This window comes from Neodiprion fabricii, chromosome 7 (assembly GCF_021155785.1).
Source record: "Neodiprion fabricii isolate iyNeoFabr1 chromosome 7, iyNeoFabr1.1, whole genome shotgun sequence".
In the NCBI taxonomy this organism is placed as follows: domain Eukaryota; kingdom Metazoa; phylum Arthropoda; class Insecta; order Hymenoptera; family Diprionidae; genus Neodiprion; species Neodiprion fabricii.
In genome coordinates this window covers 18313955-18331167 of record NC_060245.1, presented here as the reverse complement: position 1 = coordinate 18331167, position 17213 = coordinate 18313955, and the positions used below count along the sequence as shown (strand labels likewise).

Sequence of the window (17213 nt, the reverse complement as noted above, 5' to 3'; positions counted from 1 at the left end):
CCACACTTCCACGAACACGACAGTTCGGAATTACTTACTATTCGAGAATTGAATGGTTCGAAACGAGGACATTAAATTTAAACGATCGGCATGAACTTTTTGTTCGACGCCATACGGAATTGAATAAGGTATACAGGCTGAATATGCATACGGAAGTGCAACAAATTTTAGTACACGGTCCATGATTATTTTCTACCTGCGTCTATGTACATTAACCCTGAAATATCGTTGCCAGGACAAAATTTTGGTCATTGAAGCGAAACTTTTTTTCGGGTTTGGGGAAAACTTGATACCTAACCGGCGTTCTGACCATTCAAACTAGAACGAGGTTAATTCGATCAGTCCGAGCTTTAAGAATTCCGATTTTCGACCCATGGGGTATGAAATCATAGATCATCCCTTTTGATTCGTTGACATATGAGGAGATCTGAACTTCATGCAAGAGGCCATCATTCGAGAAAGCCACAAGTTTAACAGTTGAAGAGCAAATTGTAAATCAAAGAAACTTTAATCACTAAAATATTGATTGACGTAACAAGGAATTAATCGAGATAAATCAAATGATTGTAAGTACGGAAATCAGTATATTTATATGTCTTGTGGTAAACGCCAAATGGTTTAAATTTATTAGCATTCTGTGAATTTCTATCTCATTGTGTACTTTTGTTAATTTCTACTTTACCAAGCGATTTTCATTGATTTACAATTCCTTATTAACATTCTAGGTGATTTCCTGCGATTCTGTCAAATTCGGAAATCACTGAAATTTACCTAAAACACGCGGAAATCATTTACAGAAATTTCTTGATAAATTGGAAATCAATGAAAACCACGCGATGAGTTAGAAATCAATAGAAATTGCTCAAAATCAATTTGACGAATTGGGCTTATTCATTTCATTTCAAAACGAACTCTTGAATTACGGTGAACACGGGTATTAATAATAGATCCAGCCCCATGAATTATCCTGCAAAGTCCTTCGGAATCCCATTAAGCCTTCAAAGTTTTAAATACATGTACGAAATCTTTTCCAAGTTGGTAAAAATCCCATTATATGTTAAAATCCCATGAATTCAACGAAATCCGTTCAAATCTTTCAACTATAAAAGCGTAAAGTTTTTTAATATAAAGTCCTCCATCAACTCCAATAAATTATCCGATTTATGCAGTCTCTCAAATCCTTGATATCTTATGTTAAGTACCGTACGCGATTTAATGAACTCCCACAAACTCTCATGATGTCCCATTAGATTTTACGAAATACCATACATTTCGGTAAAGGTACTGCTTCGCTCCGATTTCACTTAAAGTTTCTAAACGTCATACGATATTTGGAATCGATGAAAAATTAACAACTCGGATTCAAATCAACATGATGTTACGCATTTTTTACAATCAACAATAGTGATGGAAATTAATTTTACATGTTCTCTGTAAGAAACTGATTTTTATTTTAGTTTGTTCTACTTCTTCTTCTTTCTATACTCATACTGATCTCCTCAGAAATGAAAGTAATCGTAAGTTTCAACAAATTTTGCCACTGCGTTTTGAATATGTAACGATAAATCAAGTATCGAATTGACAGATGTTTTTTTTTTTTTTTTTTTTTTTTGCACAACTCATCTCTAAATGACATTAAGAGTGAACCATTGATATTGTAGATTACGATCAGCGTAAGATCAAGATTGGTGATTTTTGACGATATTGTTCTCACGTTTTTTCTCACCTCCTCACAGATATCTGATGCTTCATTTCTGACTAATTTGCATTCTTGTTGTTATTATTGTTCTTGCTACTATTATTTTCGGTATGTTATTGGATAAACAATTATTTAACGGATTACCATCGAGGATTAGGTATTACATGTATTCACCCTCGTTGGTGGCGCAGGGATGATTTATCGACTGAACGACTACACACCGTATCAGGGGTGATGAAATATATCTTATGATGCTTATAAATGTACCCAAGCAGGGTCATTTTTTTCTACCGACCCTCTGACCCCACTATCTGTTGCTTCTAGCTTATTAAAAAAGGTGTGAAAATTTACGAGGGGTGCATCGATCGACTAAAGCAGAGGATTAACCATTTCAGTAAGACAAACCGTTACATCAAGACTGAGAGATACATTTTTTTTTTTCAATATTTGAACTATGTGCGAATCTTTTTAAACTATTTTCCGACCTTTAACTAGGCTTTCGAAATTTCCAAACATTTAAATACAATATCTGTTCAACAATATAATACTAGAACATTACTTTATGAAATTTTTCATCATCTCATTTGGCAATATCACAATATATTTTTGTAAAAAGCAATATTGAATTCTTCTCTATTCGGCGATAAAAACAATTTCCGGTCGAGTTTCAATACTTGGTCGAATATTATACTCATACCATGACCGCAACATTTCATTCGGAACAATTTAATTGGAGAAAACAGATACAATGATTCTTAAATCTCTTGTTCGAGATTTTTTGGTACAAAAATGTCAGCTATTGGTTTACAAAAAAAAAAAAATACAAAATGTATCCCGATGTCTCAATACAAATCATAAGTTCGCACAAATATAGGGCAGCATAATCAGCGTTGAAAAGGATTAATCTCGACTTTTTCTTCCTTTGTCTGTCTTTCCTGAATTTGCTTCAAAGTGAATTAAACTCACGAAATGCAATTGAATATGCAAATATACATTGCGAGGAGAATTTCAACAGCAATATCATACAAATCAATATCCACCTTGGGTTAATATTGCAACCATCAATTCAATACGACTTTCCTTTGCCAAATTGGTGAAAATTATCTATGCAACCTAATTCGAAAACTGAACAGCATATTTACAATGCCATAAAAAATCACGGACATGTTACTTTTTATCATTCCTCTTCACTCTTTCACTCCCTCTCCGCGTCGACTGCCGACACTAATTTGCGTGCTACGAATATCGGTAAGAGTCAGTTAGGTAGAGTCGATAGTGCAGAATACTTGCACGTTTCAGTGTTAATTTCACTTTTCACATTTCCCACCATCCAAGCATTCTGATTAGTTTGCGAGGTTTAATCAACCAATCAGAATGTCTGGGTGGTGGAAAATGTGAAAAGTAAAACTGCATAATCGACCCATTGGTGTAACATCCGACCGTAATGTTCGTATATTTTATTCTTTATTACCATCACTGAACACCAACGAATCTATTCCGAAGTGTGTTGAACCTGTTGAAAGCTGGTTATCAAAATTTTCCCAGGAGTAACAATCTGGATGAATTTCGAACATACCGAAACCAGAGAGCCGAAACTAGCTCCCAGTGCTGTCAACAATCTACCTCTGTCCTAGGGAATTTTTAGCGCTGCCAGATAATTTCGGAACGCAGCCCGAGCATACCGTGCGATTCCCGCGTTAATTTGAAATGGTCCGATTAATCTCGAATTTCGAAATTTTTTCAACTGTTTCTTGCTTATATTTCGATATGTAATTCTAGAAAATAAAGCTGTATGTATGAAAAATGTTTTACAACCAGAGTTAATGGAAATTTGTAAATTAACCGTCCGAAAATAATTCGAATACATGATAACCTACTCCGATGTCCTTTCACAAACGCAAATAATATAATTTACTCGGTTCTATCGTTTAACTACATAATTCACAAATCCTACAGGCCATACCAACGACAGCGCAGTCTGCCTGTGAGGCCCCGAATTATTTACCCCGGCCGCCAAGTTTAGACATGGCATATGCCTTATATGAATTGTGTCCGTGCGCACTATCGCACACACTATCGGCGCTTTCACGTTGCTGAAAAAACAACTGTATGCATAGTAAACGCCTACATAGATAGAGAGAGGGAAGGACGAAGTGAATAGTGTGTCTCGAGGTCGCGTGGGTGTCGGTTGATCGCGATAATTTCGTAACGTAATCTCGAGGAGAAAATGCTGCGGCAATGATCGAGTAGACGAGTGTATTTTTGTGTCAGTCCGTATGGTACCTCTCGGTGAATAAGAGTTTTAAAATCTAGAAAATATATTACAAATAAATCACCGCTGGATGAACGTAGAAACAATCCTCCGCGCGATATAATCGCCCTGGTTCATCTCGGCTGGCCCGCTGCGTCTGCTGTCGTTCACCAACCGCGGGCATCTAGTACCAGGAAAATGGCGGAGGGGTTGACAACGTCGGGGACGACGTCTTCTCGCGAGAAGAAAAAAAACAACACAATGGGCAGCAACAACGTTTTGCGAAACAACAGTTGGAGCCACGGTGATGACAGCGGGGATGACAGCGACTTGCTGAACGGGAATGAAAATGATCAGCCGAGGTTGGATCGAATTCTGTTATTTTCTCCACTTTCTTTTGTTTCGTGAAAACGACCGCGCGACAAAGAAAACAAAAACAAAAGACGTTGGTGTTTCTGTTTCGTTCCTAATTTCAGTACAGACGAAAACCGCCAATTTTATCGTACTTGAAATATGGAACGTTAATTTACGTGGAGAAACGACGAACAATATAACCGTCGAGCTATTCGCGATAGAACAAAGAGAATGACAAGCTTGAAGTTAGTAACCTTATCGTAACGAAACATTGGGAAAAAATAATTTTTTTATTTTTACAATGATTTTGACGCAACTAAGATTGCAGAATATGAGTGCGTGGTTTCTGTTATTATATGAATTTCAAACAGTTCCAAAATTGCGAGATAAAACTTTCACCTCGGCATGAATCATTGCAATAACGTTACTAACTTCAACATGATTGAGAATGAGATTCAAATATGCTTCTCCGGTATAACGATTGCCTTATATTCTTTAATTTTCTTCATTGCCCCCCAAAACTGTGATAGTTCAGACAAACGAATTTTGTGTTCATATTTTATTGCTTAAAATGTCACGATATTGGATTGTTTTTATCAAAACTATATCTTTTATGTTGTATAGTTTTGTTTAAAAGCGATCAAAGAGAAATAATGAAAGAGTTATTTCAATTTTGTCAATAAGAAATGTCTCACTTTGTTGTATAATTTCATGAGGATTTCTTTTTGCAGGGCCATGCAATCGAGTCCGCGACCGAGTCACCGCTTCTATAGTTCGATGACTGCGGCGGAGAATATAATGCGACGCAAGCTGAGATTCTTCTTCATGAATCCTATAGAGAAGTGGCATGCCAAGCGTAGGATACCGTACAAATTTATTATCCAAGTGATCAAACTAATACTGGTCACGGTACAGCTATGCCTTTTCGCTCACAACAATTACATGCACGTCAATTACACATGGGATAACCGAATTGCATTTTCACACCTGTTTCTAAAGGGATGGGACAACACTCAGGAGGTGTGTGAAAATTAAAATCAGGAGAATTGGTACGAGTCGATGCAATGCCAGAGCCATTTTTATCAAACTGAAACTGTCCTTACAGTTTTTATAATTGGCGGTAATCAAGGATTAGACCATTGCTATGTGATCATCACCGATTAACGATAAGGAAAATAGAAACCCCCAATATTCGTTTACAACACTATTTTTATTTTCATTTGATTAAATTCGCAACTATGACCGACTGTGTATTTGCGCTGTTCATTTAAGTCAACTCGTACTGATCCCTTACAATAGAATTACTAAAAAATCAATGCAAGTAAAATTCATCCTCACGATTCTTTTTTCCAGGTTGCCGCCTATCCGCCGGCAATTGGCCCACTTGCGCTGTATAGACAAGATGAATTTTTTCAGACGATAGATTACGCCTTGAAAGGTTACAACAACCTAAGCAACGCGATAGGCCCTTATTCTTATGTAGCTGAAGATAACTCGATAGTACCAGTTCAACTGTGTCTTCACCGTTACAAAGTGGGAAAGATATTTGGCTTCAACGAGAGCTACGTCTTCAACAGCGAAATCGTAGAGAAATGCTTCAATGTGACACACAATCTATCCAAAAGTTTTGAGTCCCGTAAATTTTTCCAAGAAAAACAAGAGCCCATCGATTTCCCTGCGTTAGTGAGGGCGTATTTGAAGTTTGCCATTAAAACTGTCAACTTCAAAGCAGCTGGAGCAATTACACCGCCTGATTGCTATCTGTTCAACATTACGATTGATTTTGACAATCGAGATCACGATGGACAAATGCTTTTGTCTTTGGACGCAGATCCGATAAGACTGCGTTGCAAGGAAGATGCAACTTACATAATGGATAATGAGATTGAAATGAAGCTGGGAACACTTCTGAATATGCTGGTAATCATTGTTTGCACGATATCGCTGATTCTCTGTTCGAGAGCAATATGCAAAGCACAGCTACTCAAGTATGAGACTGTAAGTTTCTTCCAAAACACGTATGGCAAAAAGCTGAGTGTTGAAGGCAGGCTTGAGTTCCTCAATTTATGGTACATCATGATAATCATCAACGATCTATTGATCATAATGGGATCCGCTATCAAGGAGCAAATTGAGAGAACGCACTACGGAGGCGATCAGTGGAATACCTGCAGTGTTTTTCTCGGCACCGGTAATCTTTTGGTGTGGTTCGGAGTCCTAAGGTATTTGGGATTCTTTAAAACGTACAACGTCGTTATACTGACGTTGAAAAAGGCCGCACCCAAAGTAGCCAGGTTTTTAATTTGTGCGATATTGATATACGCTGGTTTCACTTTCTGCGGCTGGCTAATCCTTGGCCCGTATCACCTGAAGTTCCGCTCTCTAGCTACGACGTCGGAATGCCTCTTTGCCCTGATAAACGGTGACGATATGTTTGCAACATTTTCAATAATGTCGTTCAAATCGCCCATGCTCTGGTGGTACTCGAGGATATACCTATACACCTTTATTTCACTCTACATTTACGTGGTTCTAAGTCTTTTCATATCCGTGATAATGGATGCTTACGACACGATAAAACTCTACTATCGCGACGGTTTCCCAAAGAGCGATTTGCAATCCTTTGTTGCCATTTGTACAGACGAGGCGTCGAGCGGTGTATACATGTCAGAGAACGAAGAATCTGAGAATATCACAGAATTGTTCGACAGATTTTTTTGTTGTCGTAAGAAACCGTATTCCAGTTTTGACGAATCAAGCACAGGCAGCAGTTCTGCCAAGTCAGAAACAGTTTGCAACACAGCTATCTGTATATAGTAAATTAATAAATATTCAAAGATTGTGCAGAAAATACGGATCGTTGCCAGAAACAAAATTCTAGCAATCACGGTATTCGAAATTAACAGACGACTTTTACTTCAACTCTAAACATACTCCGCAGATTTTGCTCATGATATATTATCGCATTTACCAATGCACTGTACGTAGATAATAGTTAGTAACAATTGGTACAGTGGACGGGTGCTATATCAATGTTATACATTTATTATCATACCAAATTATTACCAACGATTTGATGTGTATACAGCATACGTTATAATCGTATACACTTAACAGATTTATGTATACGTTTTTTATTCTGTAGTTTGTTATTGAAAGCTTTTTACAGTTTATAATTCGCGTTGCTCAAGTTTCCGTTTACTTAACAATCCCCAATGTCGATAACAATCATTGAATAGAATGTTCGCCGAATCAAATCGCACAATTGATTCCACTTGTTATGGTTGCTACCATTTATTATTATGGATTAACAAACAAGTGCCTCGCTCACTTTGTGTACAATTTGTAAAGAATAAATCAGTGGCTGTATTTGTATTTTAAGACTTGTATATAAATTAATCTACTTAGTTGGAGACGGAAAGCATTCTCTTCATTTTGTATTTCGATACGAAATCAAGAAAAGATATCTTTGCAAAGTATTCGTTTTAAGCGTGTAAATAATATAACTGATATTGTAGCATTAAAATTTCAGAAACTAAAAAGGGTATAAAAGTCTGTATAATTTATAAATAAATAAATAAAAACGCCTAGCTATAACAAACGCACGATTAATTAATAGCTGGCTAAGTTGTGATACTGATGATCGTGTTTTGCAAAGGCAAAAGAATGGATTCAAAACTAGTTCACCCTAGCTAAAAATGTAGATTGCTTGAAAAAAACTCAAACCGTTAATCTAACATTGTACACCCTATACTATACTATATTTGCTATAAATATATCAATATATATCATATGTAAGTAGAGCAATGTCAACTATTGTCAATGACGGTAAAAATAACTCATTAAACATACACTGAAGAGGAAAACTTCCAGCGAAACTACCTTCAGAATGAAATCACTTTATAAAAAAATACACCAACTTCGAAAAAGTTGCTTCTTCACTAATTGCTTGAGTTAAACAATGAAATTTTAAATTCATGCGATTTCTTGTATAAACCCTATTAACAACTTTTTACTAGCTAATAGTTTGTAACTATTAATATTTCACAAGATGCATCTAAGGTGATTAATTTTTTTAATCGTAAATTTGTTTTTTTTTTTTCATATCAAACGTCTTATTCTACAATAGTACTTGAGATATTGATACTTCATTGCGCATCTAAAGAAATTAATAACCACTCCCAGTGTGATTAATTGATGATTGTTCAATTTTACAAATAGCCACGAATCTTCAGACCTAATCCCAAATATATTATAATCAAGTAATTATGCGATACGCCTATTTTAATTTTTATTCCCTCCAGAATTCGTTTATGAACGCTTTACGCATTAGCTTGAATCGGTATTTAATTAACCATTAATTGAATAACGCCAATCAATTGCGCAGTTAATTCACTTTTCCAATACCCGCAGCAGTTTAGATAATACTTAATATTGTTGATTGTAATTATTTTGCCACGTTGTTATACACATGTACCCAAGCAGCTAGTTGGCATTCGTGAATTGTGAAGATAAAAACCAAACTGTAGAAATGTTTATCTTCATCATATACATATATACATTACATACATATATACTTACACGCAAGTGATAAACTCATGACAATAATAATTATATCACCGTTATGATTATTATTATCTAATATCTTTATTTGCATTGTTTGCTGACTTCTAAGTTCTCAATGATTCAGCATTTCCACCAGCATTCGTTCAGCAACAGTGACGTGAAAATCTTGGAAATCAGAAAAATTCTGTCTTCCTATTACGAAATGACCGTCACGATAGCCGTTGTCTGATTTTCAGGGTATTTATATTGTTGTCAATTTTTATGGACAAATGTTCCCACCCTGCTTCCACTTTTTTTTTTTTTTTGCTAATAAAGCAGTTCGTATCATGTCAGATAAGGCAAAAACCATATATGTTTAAATATAAACACCATAAATGTGCCAAAGAAATTGTTTTCTATTACGTTACCCATGTATTTGTAAAGTTATTACTGAATTAAAAAGTGTGCGTGAATTATACTGATTGAGATCTCATTTATCACCTTCTCCCTCCTATTATATAATTTCAATTAGCAAGAAGATAAGAGACAAATCAACTGTAACGATTCGAATCCTTTGTTTTAAATATGATTCCAGTCCACGATGCTGATGAAATTTGAAAATCGAAACAGCTGTAAATTTGTTATTTTTCAATCTTCATTAAGGAACCAACGAAATCTACAGAAAAATTCACATGTTGTCTCGATCAACTTCAGTGATGATTGAACAAAAATTGCATTCTTATGCACCCAAATTAGATATCTTCAATCAACGAACTTGGCGAAAAAGAAAATAACAAGTAAGTCAAAAATGTCCATCAATCTACCTATAGTTAGAAATCGGATCATTGTACAGATTATTAAACAACCTAGTATTACTGAAAAATTTCATGAATTTGCATCAGCCGAAAACACTAAAATGGGATAACTTTTTGAAAATTGTACCAAATTCGTTTCACATTCAAATTTCCCGGGCAAAAGAAAATCCTATTATTTGCGGAGGTTTGACGCATGCGCAATAAAATACGATGGCGTCAATTTGGGGGTTAAAAATTCGCGATCTATAGTGTCAAACGAGCATTAACAACGCGGCTGTCAAATTAAAGCAGAAGCAAATTGACAGCGTAACATCACCGTTGACCGTGATTTTGACAGAATGAAACCGGGCTACTGATATAAAATAACTTTTTTTAAAATTGTGCCAAATTCGTTTCACATTCAAATTTCCCGGGCAAAAGAAAATCGTATTATTGGCGGAGGTTTGACGCATGCGCAATAAAATACGATGGCGTCAATTTGGGGGTTAAAAATTCGCGACTGTAGTGTCAAACGAGCATTGTTTACAACGCGGCTGTCAAATTAAAGTAGAAACAAAAAAACAGCGTAACATCACCGTTGAGTGTGATTTTGACAGAACGAAATGAGGCAAGCCCGCCTAATATTCGAAACTGATAATTAAGTCTGGGAAAAACATCGGAGATTATTTTAAACACGTGCAGCGACGATTACCTCGTTGTGTTTTTTGTTGGTTTGTTTTCATCGCGAGTTTTTTTAATTAGTAAATCCGCAATAATGCCGACAGCCCGTTCGAACAAAGGCGATCCGGAGATCCGTTTGAACAAAGCCGATACGGAAATCCGTTTTTCACAAAGAGAAGCATCGACGAGTGAACAGAGCATATCCAGCATTGTGTCAAGCATTTCGATATCACAGGATGAAAACTTCCGGGTTCTCAAACATGCCGAGAATAGCCTCAAAGTTATGGATTCTTACTTTCAGAAGCAACAGCTCACCGATGTCACTTTGGTGGCAGGTAAGCCTGATGATCAGGCAAAGGAGATAACGCTCTCTATGTTGTTTTTTTTTCAGGCTGTATGTTTCAGCACTTCGCTTCTATCACAATATGAATGACGAATAAGTGTGAAAAAGCACACGTGAAAAACTCTGACCTATTGTTGAAAATTAAAGAAAGAAATACACGTTCATTCAGCAACAGCGATGCAGGAAACCTTGAAAAGAAGAAAAAATTGTATCTAATCTATTTCAAGAAACTACTTTCTGAATGACGGACAAGCGAAAAAAAATCATCCATAAAATTCATTACACAAAGGAAATTTCAAATTTAGTTTCAAATATAAGCTAAACTAAAAGTTTTTATTTTTCATATCTTTACATCAATTGTAAAGATAGATAAAAAATATAAACACAGAATAACCAGAAAAATCATCTTGCAAGGAGACTTGCAAACTCAACTGTCTCATGGTTTCATTTCATAATGTTAAATAGACAATTGCAGTCTACAACATAAACTATGCCAAAGTATATAAAGGAATAAAAACAAAAACATTAATAACGGTTTCCTCAATATCTGTCCGATAAAAGTTCATTACGATACAAATTTTAAATGCATCTTCACGATTTAGAGGACATCAGAAAAAAATGATGTAACGAATTGTATAGGAAAACGTACCAAATACATTGTTCCATGGAAACTTTCAATATTTGTCTTTGTAATATTTCCAGGCAACAGACGAATTCCTGCGCATCGTCTTGTTCTGAGCGCTGGCTCAGAATATTTTGCAGCAATGTTTACAAGCACCCTGAGAGAATCGGCACAGCATGAAATCGAGCTGAAGGGAGTCGATGGAGATGCGCTCTTGGCACTCGTCCAGTACTGTTATACCGGTAATGAAAATTTAATTTCTATACGAGCGGAGTAAGGTCAAAAAGACTCGAACAGAGTTAATCTTAGAATCGTTGAGCCAGCAATATAAAAATGGTACAATTTCCTCATAAGTTTCCCAATGTTGCAAGTTTATCAAAGATATTAATTGAATTTTATTTATTTCTAACAGGATGCATAGAACTGCGAGAAGATAGCGTCGAAACACTACTCGGAACTGCATGTCTGCTACAATTGAATCCGGTGGTGAAAGCCTGCTGTCACTTTTTAATAAAACAACTTCACCCAAGTAATTGTCTCGGTATAAGAATGTTTGCCGATACTCAAGGCTGCGCGCATTTATTAAGCGTCGCGCACGCCTACACGACAGAACATTTCATGGAAGTAATAAGCAATCAAGAATTTTTATCCCTATCCGGTAACGAAGTCGCTAAACTTTTGGAATCCGAGGATGTAAACGTTCCGTCGGAGGAAACGATTTTTCACGTACGATTAAAAAATACAAATACACTTTTATCTACATAATTTAAAAGTCCTTTACCTTTAATAAAAATATTTCCTTTTTTTTTTTCTTTCAGGCTCTAATGACATGGTTGCAACATGATCCTGATAATCGGTGCAAGGATGCAAGCAAGTTACTAAGCTACGTTAAACTGCCGCTACTATCGCCTGCTGTAAGTTCAAATAAATTGATATTGCCCACCCTTCAAATTTGAATGAGAAACTTTGAATTACTTCTGCCGTTTGCAATGCCAATAAATTTTTAGTGTTTAGTAAACGGTTTAATCCGTACCATACAAAACTCTCTTCCACTTTTATTGTATTTAACTGTGGAAGCTACCGATCATTGATGGATGATTTCTTCTGAATTTTAATTCACTGCATTTAAAGAGGCTATCAACACAAGTCGAGACGCACCGTTCATTAAAAAATTGCCTCTTTCAAAATTACATGCATCTTATATCGTCCTTTACGCATCGCCTAGAACTCACTACTTACAGTAATCTCCTTTAATAATACCCTCAGTTCATAGCCGACAACATTGAAAGCAACGAAGTATTCAGAGACCAAAGAGCTGCTCAAGATTTAGTCATGGAGGCTTTGAAGTACCACCTACTACCTGAACGCAGACCCTTGTTGCAATCCGGTCGTACCAGACCTCGAAAAGCGACTGTAGGTTTATTGCTGGCCGTAGGAGGAATGGACGCTAACAAAGGTATCAATACCCGTATCGATAATTGTTGCAAAAATGATTTTACATCGACTTAATCTAATTTCTCTATGTATATCAAGGTGCTACATCTATTGATGCATTCTCACTGAGAGACAACGCGTGGAAAAACTTGGCAAACATGAGCGGAAGACGTTTGCAATTCGGTGCTGCAGTTGTTGAAAAAAAATTACTAGTCGTCGGAGGAAGGGATGGTCTCAAAACTTTGAACACCGTTGAGTGTTTCGACTTTTCTAGTTTAATTTGGAACACTTTGCCACCAATGAATACGCATCGACATGGATTAGGTATGACATACCGACTTTTTGCCAACTGGCTTCAAAGGAACGGCAAAGAGAAATTTGCAACGAATACTGAAACAATTTATATGAATAACTCTGGAGTTCTCTCAGAAATCATTTTCAATATAGATTGAGAAGAAATTTTGTTCTAAGAAAAATTATCCGACAATAACGAATGATAACTATTTCTTCCTGATCAAGGAGTCGCGGTATTAGAAGGACCTTTGTATGCTGTCGGAGGACACGATGGTTGGAGTTTTCTAAATACAGTAGAAAGGTGGGATCCGGCAGCGCGCCAATGGAGTTACATTGCCCCCATGTCGACGCAACGATCGACGGTTGGCGTAGCAGTGCTGAATAACAAGTGAGTGAAGTTAATCGACTCTTCTCGCAATTGTTAATTCTGATTTCCCAACGAAATGTGAATCATGATCGTCATTCCTACTGTTTTGTACCTTTCAGGCTATACGCTGTAGGTGGCAGAGATGGTAGCTCGTGTTTAAGAACAGTGGAATGCTACGATCCCCATACAAATAAATGGACACCATGCGCTCCAATGTCAAAACGCCGAGGAGGAGTTGGCGTAGGTGTTGTTAACGGTTATCTTTACGCTTTAGGAGGACACGACGCACCTGCAAGCAACCCCAGTGCGAGTCGATTCGACTGCGTTGAGAGGTGAAAATAAATCAGAAGTTATGAACAATTGTTTATTAACTGCAAGGACCACATTTTGCATTTATCCCGACCAGCGCCACTATTCGGCAGGTTCAAAAGCTTTTTAAACAAGTAAAACTGTATTGTCAAATAGGTACGATCCTAAAACCGACACGTGGACGATGGTGGCAGCAATGAGCGTAGCCAGAGACGCAGTTGGCGTTTGTGTACTCGGCGACAGGCTTTTAGCTGTCGGTGGATACGATGGTCAACAATATCTTACTCTGGTTGAAGCTTACGATCCTCATCTAAACGAATGGCAAGAGGTAAATGTATGGTCCTTTTTCTTTCTCTCTACGTGTTACACTTCATTCAGCTTATTTCATACATGGGGGAATGGATTCTGACATGGCCAACTTTTTTGACAAGTCAGCTACGTTAACAAGGCAGATTCAGGGTGGAGTGCCACTGTCGGGCCAGCTGCTTCAGGCTGAACTGCATTGCCGACGTAGCTGTCTTGTCGAAAAAGTTAGACACCTCAGAATCCATTTTCCCCACATATAAACTATTCGTTGCAGTCATTCTGAGAAATATGTCAAATTCGCAATAATTATATTACCGATATGATTGATTTTTAGGTTTCACCATTAAAAATGGGCAGAGCAGGACCCTGTGTTGTTGTCAAAAATCTAATTGGAAAAACTTAAAAAGTGTTCAATGTGAGAAGAGGTCAAATGGTATGCTTTATACGGGAAGATAGTAAAATTAGTATAATTTCAAATCAGTATTCAAAACATCACTCAATTATAGAACTGATACGACCTGATGCAGCTGTAAATTAAAATTAATTTATGAATCTGATAAAATACGTTTGGTGATAGAAATGAATCGATAATTAGAGATGTCTTATCGATTTGAATATGCACTGTATTCACGTTGAAGAAATTGTATCATATGCGTGATAAAACACACAATACGCTAAAATATCATGAAGTGAAAGAATTTCGGAGATTTGACGCTATTATATTTGGTAACTTTCAAAAGCCTGATAAGCACCAACAAAATTGAATCCTGCGTCAATTTTTCAGTGTTCAAAAAGCGCTGTGTTATAATTTGGTAGCTGTAATGGCAATTTTCCCTAATGTAGTTTTTAAATGATTAATAGTAACGAAGTCTGGATGATAATCATGTGTAAGAGATAATTCAGAATCCCGATTACCGTGTTTTCTTAGATCTTTTCAAATATCGAAATTATTCTGAGCTGAGTATTAATGCCAGTTTTAAGATTTTTCTAAACATATTTCCGTATTTTTGTAATTCCAGATATTATCACATAGAGTATTTTAAACTAGAGACTGCTTCTAAAGAGGATCAGTTCTGCGTATTATGATAGTTGCTAGTCTATTTGAATTATAAGGAAGAACTGAGCGATTTTTCTCGGTAGGATACTGTTAAGGTAAATCGTTACAAGTTTAGTTCATAGACAATAAGAAATTACATCACTTCAATCTCTAAACAGTTAATTATTTCCTTACGATTAACAATCCTAGGTGTAAAGGGAAATTAGAAATTTCTTGTTTGCTATAAATTTTCTCAAAGTATTCTAAACAAAGCTATTTTATTTATGAATTGTTCAATTAAATAACGAAAAGGTATCTAGTACTGAATCTGTAGCCTTTTGAAAATATGCATTCACCCACACGTGTCACAAGAGCTTCAGCTCTGTTTTTCAATAATGGAATAATTGAAAAATAGTTGTAAGATTTATTGATGTTATAACCATTTATTGTACTGTGAGTTTTTTTAAAAACATTTCAAGAGCTTTTCTCTTGTTTTTATACTTTTCATACTTTACTTTTAAATCATGACAATTTTTTATTGAGTTTTGTTAATTACTTTACGCATACTTGCGTTAGAAAGAAACTGAAATAAGTAAATGAGTTGCTATTTACAATCAATGATCGATAATAATTTAATCCCTACGACGACTAAAGATATCGAATCATTAATTGGCTTTACTGCCTGCCAACTCAGTATTCTATTGATGAAGTTTATAAAAGTTTTAGAATAGTTTCAAATATGTGTGCATGTGTGCGTACACAGCGGCCAAAAAAACATTCCTGTTCGTTATTATCCTTGTAGTCAATTGTATAGAAACAATTTGTATCGATTAAGAAGGCCTCTTCTGTGTATATGCATAATATATGGAGGATGTATGTAAGATGTGTTTGAAATAACAGTGGATTTTTAATAAAACGTTTTTTCATTCATCTCTGAGAACGCTGTTTTTATTTCTACCTCATTCACATGATAACTATATTCCTGTCATTGCCGAGAATTCCCCGATATTTCCATTATCGCAAAAAAATAAATAAAACAAACCCCTCCCAAAGATTCGAACAAGTACGTCGTTATTCGTTGAATGTGAAACGCTACATACGTAGAATACTTGCATTTCTCTTTGTACAGGAAATTCTAACTCAACTTGTAGAAATATTTGACAGATCTCTCTGCTGGATAACAAAAAGTGTTTGCGATCTAACAAGATGGAAAATTTGATTGAGGTATCGCTTGGACTCATAAGCCATTCATAAAAAATTAAAGACTTTTATAATCAAGTCGGCGAATTTCTTTGTGATACTTACTAACATCTGCACGACACTTTCGTGTTGAGAGTAAAAACTGGGAAGTTATCGTGTCGCCGCATACACGTTTATAATTCGAACCTAACTCGACTGTTTTACTTTACTCACGCGTATATCGCATACGAAACGCGGTTGCCAAGCAACGCGGTTAGAGAGAGAGAGAGAAAACATGTGCTTACTTAGGCCAGATTTTCACGGGCAGCAAAATGCTTCGGCAGACAGATTTCGCCGTTTCGTAGAAATATTGAAAAAATGAAGGTCGATTTCAAAAAAGTAACATCGTCAACGACCCCCAGTTGGGTTTAACAAAGAAAATTAAAGTTTCGAGTATGGTTATGCTATTGTTGTCAATATAAAGAGTAAAGTGAAGATTCTTACCTTATATTAAGTCGTCAATTCCAGGGCTCTCTGTAGCAATAGCAGTGAACGTAACTAGTTCCATGTTATTGTCATTCTTCACTTCTTGCAATAAACAAAACACCATCACCTTCAACACTGTGACCCGAATTTTTTTTTGTTATTGTTTTATACGGCAGCGAAAAACGAAAGATCGCAACATTAAAAATTTACACTTGGAAGTTTTCCATTGCAACTTACGTGCCTGACGAATTCGCTCTACGATCTTACAATGTCCTTGAAACCAAAATCCAATGCAAGGTGAACATACGTAGCACGAAGCACGTTCAGATTCGATGATATTGAAATATCATCAGCATTAAACTCCGCACACATTTCACACGTTTATTTCGTTTCAGAAAATTAAAAATTACACCAAACAATCGACACGTCATAAATATGAAATAACAAATTCTATAATCTCGATTATTAACATCGGTATTTTTCGATTTGTCACTGTTTTGGAGCACACCTGTT

General features: G+C 36.1%; 2 protein-coding genes across 4 annotated transcripts; both read left to right on the top strand.

Moving 5' to 3' along the window:
* Positions 1–3761: 3761 nt before the first annotated feature.
* LOC124186625 (mucolipin-3-like) lies at positions 3762–8576 on the top strand. Its single transcript, XM_046578463.1, has 3 exons — positions 3762–4312; positions 5036–5324; positions 5658–8576. Exons 1-3 carry the CDS (start codon positions 4149–4151, stop codon positions 7119–7121), a joined length of 1917 nt encoding a protein of 638 aa, XP_046434419.1. The 5' UTR covers positions 3762–4148; the 3' UTR covers positions 7122–8576.
* A 1578-nt stretch (positions 8577–10154) lies between these two features.
* On the top strand, positions 10155–15965 carry LOC124186626 (kelch-like protein 5). Of its 3 annotated transcripts, XM_046578466.1 has the most exons (11): positions 10520–10659; positions 10716–11165; positions 11370–11531; positions 11702–12015; positions 12108–12203; positions 12556–12745; positions 12823–13047; positions 13243–13405; positions 13504–13716; positions 13850–14027; positions 14334–15965. In XM_046578466.1, exons 3-11 carry the CDS (start codon positions 11432–11434, stop codon positions 14400–14402), a joined length of 1548 nt encoding a protein of 515 aa, XP_046434422.1. In that variant the 5' UTR covers positions 10520–10659; positions 10716–11165; positions 11370–11431; the 3' UTR covers positions 14403–15965. The 3 variants fall into 3 exon arrangements, with proteins under 3 accessions (XP_046434421.1, XP_046434420.1, XP_046434422.1); XM_046578465.1 differs by lacking the exon at positions 10716–11165 and having other exon boundaries at positions 10155–10659; positions 13850–14021; XM_046578464.1 differs by lacking the exon at positions 10716–11165 and having other exon boundaries at positions 10155–10659.
* The last annotated feature ends 1248 nt before the right edge of the window (positions 15966–17213 follow it).